Source organism: Bacillus rossius, chromosome 1 (genome assembly GCF_032445375.1).
Source record: "Bacillus rossius redtenbacheri isolate Brsri chromosome 1, Brsri_v3, whole genome shotgun sequence".
Lineage (NCBI taxonomy): Eukaryota > Metazoa > Arthropoda > Insecta > Phasmatodea > Bacillidae > Bacillus > Bacillus rossius.
In genome coordinates, this window is record NC_086330.1 from 111,005,594 (window position 1) to 111,013,289 (window position 7,696).

General features: G+C 36.0%; 1 protein-coding gene across 1 annotated transcript in view; it reads right to left on the reverse strand.

The window, feature by feature from the left end:
• The window catches only part of LOC134542138 (WD repeat and FYVE domain-containing protein 2), a 48,562-nt gene extending 42,160 nt beyond the window's left edge, over positions 1-6,402 (reverse strand). The window contains exon 1 of the mRNA XM_063386117.1: positions 6,154-6,402. Within this exon, the coding sequence (XP_063242187.1) occupies positions 6,154-6,314 (161 nt within the window). The 5' untranslated portion in view covers positions 6,315-6,402. The remainder of the gene's footprint in view (positions 1-6,153) is intronic.
• Between the last annotated feature and the right edge of the window lie 1,294 nt (positions 6,403-7,696).

Below are 7,696 nucleotides of genomic sequence, written 5' to 3' on the forward strand. Positions count from 1 at the left end.
ACAGAAATACAACTTTTGGATGCTTTCTCTAGAGGTGATTTTTCATTCTGATAACTTGACCAGTGGCGAGGCGTGAGGTTTACATGAGGGAAAGCAACAACTCCGTTCACACCAAAAACACGGTGGAGAGGAGGGGGGGGGGGGGGGGTCGGGGGGCCCTCCCCCGGGAAAATATGGATTTAAAGGTACAAAAGTGTGCTATTTAAGTAGTTTTCTTAACTGAACATTGACTATTCCACAGGTAGAAAAATTGACATTTTTTTTTAAAATTATAAACTGTTTTTGAAAAATAATAATGTTTGGCATACATTATTCTGATAATAAAATACCTACTCTACATTATTTATATACTAAGTGGGAGTGTAGTATCATCTATATCTGGTACAAAATATATAAACAGACAACACATGGCAAACTAAGTACTTAAAATAAAGAGAAGAAGCTCATAAAAATTTACTATAATAGTAAAAATTAAATGTTGGTATTTTTTGTACCAACACAAAATAAACTATCTTCATACGTGATCATAAACTCTGTTAACTGGTACGTGGTTATTCACAGTCACTCCAGCGAGATTGCAACTCTCGAGCTAGGATCCCGTATCCGCCACCCGCGGGACGCGGTCGGTAGCAGTTGGCACTGCTAGGCCGCCTCCCGTACGCCCACAAATCCCCCACGCACTGCCAGCCTTTGGTTACCCAATAGGGCGCAAGGAACTCCCAGCCAAAAGCCCGCGAGAGAGATGCGCGCGCCCCGAGAGACGACCGCCGACTGAAACGCCACCTCGCCACCTGCCCTGCCGAACTTTAGCGGACATAGCCGAAGCAGTCGGCGGGTGAATTCCACCGTCTGCTTCGGCCACGTTCGCTTGAGTTCGGCAAGAAAGCGCTACCTTCGTAGCTTCTACCACGTGTTTTTACAGCCAATCCCCTCCTCGAACCTTTGTACCATGCCACCCCCCTTTCGAAAGGAAACTACTGCGGCAGCCTTCCTGCTGAAAGCGGTCCTACCAGCGCTTCTAAACCTAGCAACGCTTCTAAAACAGCATGTTTTGTGTGTCGACGAGTTATTTTCTTATAGCGCACAGCGCACAGTATTGGGTCCCAAGAAGATAATGTAAAAAATACATACACCTAACTGCACGAGCCAAAGTAAAATACTATTCTGAATAAAATATTTATTTAAAAAATACATTGTCTGCAAACTGCCTGGGCAAGCACTGCTTGCCTTGCTTGCCCTGATGAGACGCCACTGAACTTGACCCTCAAGTTCGTTGCCATGTTTTTTACATTTGGCCCTCACACCCTTTCTTGACTCCTTAACTTCTTCAAATAAAAGCCATACTATATCCTGCTTTCTGCCACTCATGTTGAACCAGTGAAGTTATATCATCAAAGAATTGAAGTCCAGCAACACTGCACATTTGAATGGCTGATTTAAACTACAATGGTTTAAACGAAGTGGTTTATGTAAAAAAAAAAAAAAACTTTTTGAATAATTTTTTTAAAGAATGTCTTACCTTTTTTTAATGAAAGGTCTAATTTCTCTTTAACAACAACAAATTTTTGGTCAATAATGTTTTTTGTGATTTACAGGGGAAAAATTATATAATAATCAAGAACTCTTTAATTAAAATTATATTTATTAATTTTTTATACCTAAATCATACTCTACTAAATACTCCTAAAAATTAAAAACATTAAATAGTTAATTTCTATTCTGTGGGAAATCTCTTACTGTACTTTATAGCATTATAATACACTTATTATGTGGGGAAGACCCTTTCTATGTAGAATCCTACTCCTGTGGGGAAATACCCTTTCTGTAGGAAACACCCACTCTATGTAGAATCCTCCTACTGTAGGGAAATACCCTTTCTGTGGTTAAAGCACATTCAGATGTGCAGAGTTGCTGGACTTCAATTCTTTGATGCTATAACTTCAATGGTTCAACATGAGTGGCAGAAAGCGGGATATGGTATGGCTTTCATTTGAAGAAGTTAAGAAGGAATCAAATCAAGAAAAGGTGTGAGGGCCAAATGTAAAAAATGTGGCACTGAACTTGAGGGTCAAGTTGTAAGAATGAAAAATCACCTATCTAAATGTGAAAGTTCAGTTATGCAAGTTGAAGATGATGGTGCAGGTAAGATCCATCAGGTGTAATATTGTCTCTGTCTCATGATTTAAACAGAAACATGGCTATGTTAAATTTGCTACATTTCTTAATTAATATTTAATAAGAAACCAAGTCATTTAGGATATACTTTGAAGTTTTAATTCTTAAATTAAAAGAAGTCACATTTCACATACCAATAGTATCATCAGTAAGCTTGTTCATATTTTATTTTGCTTTTGACTGTGTTTAAATTGCATTCATAGTTTTGAAGTTTGACTTTTATGATATAATATAATATAATATTATGGTGTCTCTGTTCTTTAAAATATTTAATATTGTTCTTTAATTATTTCTAAAGATATTGTCATAGTGTATCAAAAACAGTGCAGTATCGGCACTTGCTGTATATTTCTAAATTCTTAAAGTTTTCTCAATTTTATGCAGTTAGCTTTCAAAAACTGGCAGTAGGAAAGCATGCAACCATGTTGTTCATAATAGGTTCAGAGTTATTATGAGAGCTAAAAGTCTTCATTTCAAATACTTTTCCCCATTTGTAATTTGGAAAGAAATTAATAAGAAAGAAATTTCTTTTTCAGATTGCATTACACCTTCCACAAGCCAAACTCATACATTCACTCATCTTACATTATCTGCGACTTCATCAAACGAAGGTAATGAGTCAAGATGTACTTTTGTTGAAAGAAAAAAAGTTAAAAGTAGCATATAAATGGATTCCTACATTGTTCAATCAACATCAGTGCAGAAAAAGTCTTTGGACCAGCAAGTAGCTCGCTTTATATTTGCAACAAATACACCCTTTCGTAGTGTCGAACATCCACAGTTTGTGGAACTTGTGAAACAGCTTCGCCCAGGCTATACCCCTCCAAACAGAAAATAAATTAGTGGTCCATTACTAGATGCTATTTATGAAGAAAAAAAGAAAAATTGTTCCCTTACTCTGGAAAATGAAAGTGTGTGTCTTGGGTTTGACAGCTGGTCAAATGTCCATAATGAACCAATAATATGTGCTACAGTAACGACCAAATCGGGTAATGTTTATTTAGTGAACACAGTTGACAAATCTGGTCATGCTCATACTGCAAATTATCTGGCAGAAGTAGCTGTTGACAGTATAAAAATGTGTGAGAAGGACTTTAGGTGCAAGGTTCTCTCTGTTGTTACTGACAATGTTGCCAATGTGTCGAAAATGCGCCAACTTTTGGAAAATAACAAAGATTTGAATATCATCACTTATGGATGTTCAGCTCACATATTAAACTTGTTAGCAAATGACTTGAATATTTCAAATGTGACAGAACATGTGTTACAAATAATAAAATATTTCAGAAACAACCACTTTGCTAATGCATGTTACAGACGATATGATGTTCCAAAATTAATCCTACCAAGTGAAGTGCGTTGGAATACAATGGTAGACTGCCTTGAGACATATGTTAAAGGTTGGGGAACTCTGTTACAAATTTGTGAGAAACATCGTGACACTATTGATAAAGTAGTACATAACTAAATTTCTAACATGACATTGAAATGGAATGTAGAGGACTTACTTAATATTTTGAAGCCTTAGCTCTTAATGAAGTTCAAAAAAATAAATGCACTATTTCTGACTCAGTGATCGTGTGGAAGAATCTTCAAATAAAAATGGAAGCCACAAAAGACAAAAATGTAATACAAAAATTCCAAAAAAGATATAATATGGCATTGACACCTGCTCATTTTTTTAGCTTTTACGCTGGATCCAAAAGAAAAAAAATCATCACTTGATGTTGAAATTGATTTGACCGAAGAAGAAAAACACATGCATAGGAGTTTGCAAAATCAAGGTATTCTAAGAGTTCACTGCTTCCATTAATTGTTAAATTTCAATCAAAAAGCTTACCTTTTCAAGAGTTGCTGTTTGAGTATGAAGTAACATCACAAGTTACAACATATGAGTGGTGGAGAAGTCAGAGGAATGACATTGAGAAATTTAATGATGTAGTTTTTCTTTCTGTTGAACAGTTACTTACAGCACAAGCTTCTTCAGCGAGTGTAGAGAGAGTATTCTCATCATTTGGATTTGTGCATTCTAAAGTACGTAATAAGTTAGGCATAGAAAAAGCATCCAAACTTGTATTTCTGTTTAAAGCATTTAACAAATACAACCAACAGTGATGTGCAATACAAAAAGGAAAGAACTGATAATCCACAAGACTGAAGAGTAAAGAGAGAGAGAGTGTGTGTGTTTTTTTAAGCATTTATGACATTTAGGTTAGGTGAGTTTATTATGTTGTACACACTGTAGTACTGTCACAACGTTAGTTATCTTTTGGTAGGCCTACTTTAGTAACATATTTGTGCAAACTCTTTGGTATTAGAATCAGTGGACAAAAAACTTAATAATGGGGCAGTTGTTAAATGTTCTTAAAAATAAATTTAAATATACATACCGTATTGTATCTTATATTAGGAATTGTGTCAAAAATTATTAATTGATCTGAATTCATATATACACACATAGTTGGAACGTGGTGAGAACAAAATAAAAAATAACCTAGTTTAAACCTAAAAAACTTGGTTTTTTAGCAAAAAAAAAACTGCATTTTTTTTCCAACCCTGTCTGAATATGACTTAACCACAGAAAGGGGTATTTCCTCAAAGAAGTAAGATTTTACATACGTAGAACAAGTGTTCCCCATTGAATAAGGGATATTAAGTACAGTCAGGGATTTCCTACGGAATAAGAATGAACTATTAAAGTTTTTAATTTTTTTAAAAGTAGGTACATATTTAAAGCCTGCAGTGGTCTCAACTACTTGAAGCAAATATATTAGGGACTTAGGGACTACTACTGTTGAAAAAAGGTACCAAATTAGGGACCAAAGTCGAAAATAGGGACTATTATAGGGACTATTATAGGGTCCAAAAAAAAAAAAAGCAAAAAATCCCCAACCAACAGGCCGGATAAGCAGAATTCGAAATTTTGTGAAAAACACTGCACAGGTACGTATTGTAATGTAAGCTATAAACTGTGATTTCTCTAAAACCAGTAGGATTTATCATTGCTGTTTAGAGGGCAAATACAGGAACATGTTCAAAAAAAGTATTATCAGAATTTTATTATTAATTTACAGAAATCTGCGGCGTAAGAATTTTAGCCAAATTATTTGTAGTAGCTAATAGACTGCACAGCTCTGAGCTGTAGTGGACAGCATGCCAACCGAATTAAAATCAACGATATTCTTCAACACGGTATTGCTCCGCCAATCCTACTGCCTATCTGAAGTCACGTGACCAGGCCACTCGGACAATCGGAAGCCAAATAACCATCTGCAGACCCTCAGCTAATTGGCTACTGCATTTAGCGGAAATAATTGCAGCTGCATATTCGAGCATTGGCCTCATCAACATTGAATACATATTCTACTTTACTATCCGTCCTGTCCCCTTCCGTGTCCTAGCAATCAGTCCCAGCCCTCTCCTCCATTCTTTACCACCCACTGCACCTGCTTTCCCCAACCTAAGTCACTCTGTAGATTTACGTCCAGGTTACTTCCCTATTTCAAAATAATTAACTGTACCATTAGTGGGCAGAAAGGTGTTTACTTTGTTTGCACACTTCGAGAAGCAAAGTGGTGCAGAAGTATAAATAAAAACCAGGGAGGGGGGAGGGGGATTAAATCGCAATATTAGAAACATAACAATGCAGTTAAGATCACTATTAGAACACAAAAAAAAAAATTAACTGATTTTTTTCCATTTTTTTTAATAAAATTCCTTCACGCTCTACTAATAACTCCAATTCGAACACAATCCAAATAATTCTGGGTAATTCTGTGACGTAATGCAAAATGACTGTTTTCTATCTTGCTTTGTAAACAAAGATAGTAAACGCTACAATTTTTTTTAAGTAACAAATACGTTAATTACAGTTGTTAGTTAGTGTATGCAAACACGCAAAACAAATCAAACTGTAACACATAAAATAAATTTAAATTTTTAAGTTTCGCCACATACTAAGGTATTACTTCCACTTACCGATCATCACTGATACTAACAACACCATCTTCGCCTGGAATTATAATTGCAGCATTAATATCATCACTGCATCCTTCTAATTTTGACAGGAGAACAGGCTTTTTATTACTGTTAAATTTATCGCTAGAACTAACTGTAGCAGGCTTTATTTCAGCCGCCATGTTCAACAATGTCTCGATCTGTTTTGAAAGATTAACCAGTGTAAATTATAAACAAATAGCAGTGGCACCAGAGAGTAGAGGCACGAATCACATGACTCAGTAACCCCATAAAAACCATTGATAAAACCATTTTAAACGCTTTACCTAGTTGCAAAATATTTTGCCTACAACCTTCTTGGAACACATCTCTACCTTACCACTTCTAGGTATTGTTATATAAAAGAAATACACTTGGTGTGCTCACAGAGTTATATTAAATGATTAAATGATTATTTTCTGACCGTATCTAAATAGACAGCATTTTTTGTTGTGTTTCGATAATTTAAATGAACCTAAATGTTTAGTAACTAAACTAAACTGTTTTAGTTTTCCATATGTGACTGCATGTGTGATTATTTACATTTCCGTACGCGCTGCATAAGTTTGCTGCTCTGCATGACCGGCCGCTAGTTTGAATTAAAAATAAAAACCAATTTTCCGAACATAACGGATGAAGACATTGTAGCAGCAAAATGTCTCTTTGGTATGATTTCCAGACTTTCCAATAATCGGGTGCATAATAGTGTCTAGAGAATCATCGGCATTTACTTACTATTGCAAACAAATTATATATGTTATTTAAAAGTAATTACTGCGAATACTAAAAATTAATTGCTTATTTGGGACATAGCAAGAAGGGAGGTCCGTGGAGTACAGAGATCTCCCTCCCATTATTTAAAAATATTAAGCGAAGACAGTAAGTAAATTGTAGCGAACTTAGCTCAATGTGAATGCAAAATTATTATATTTAAAGAATTATTATCATCCTAGTGGGCTAAAATAACGTATTGCCTCTTTATTATAGCTCCGCATGCCTCGTACACAAGCGGTATGAATTATGTTTTCAAGTACATAATCTCTATTTAATGCCAGTTTCCACACTTGTTACTATAAGCATGTCTTTCATACCAACTGGATACAGTACTGTACCTACATGCTTCTTTATTTACATAATTTGATGCTGTCCCCGCTGCCTGTCTTAAAATTATTATATTTAAATTACGTGAATGGGAATTTTGACTCGAGGGCGGGGTTCATTGCCTCGTAGCTGCACGCAGGGACGCGTCTACAAAGGGCCCCCCGGGCTGTTTTGCCCACCCAGGTCAACGTAACTATTGGAAAACACACGTAAACATAACTGGTGTTATTGCTGCGTCACACGATACAGTACTTCACCTTGTAAAGTATATCTTCACGTGACTGGCCATATCATCGTCTACCTTCTCATCTCCGCTAACACGGCCCTCGATTGGCGGTACTGATTTGCGTCTGGCGGAATTCCGGAAGACTACCACACCGAAGGACGCAGGCTATCCTGAGAGTGACGGTGACAACGATTAAGG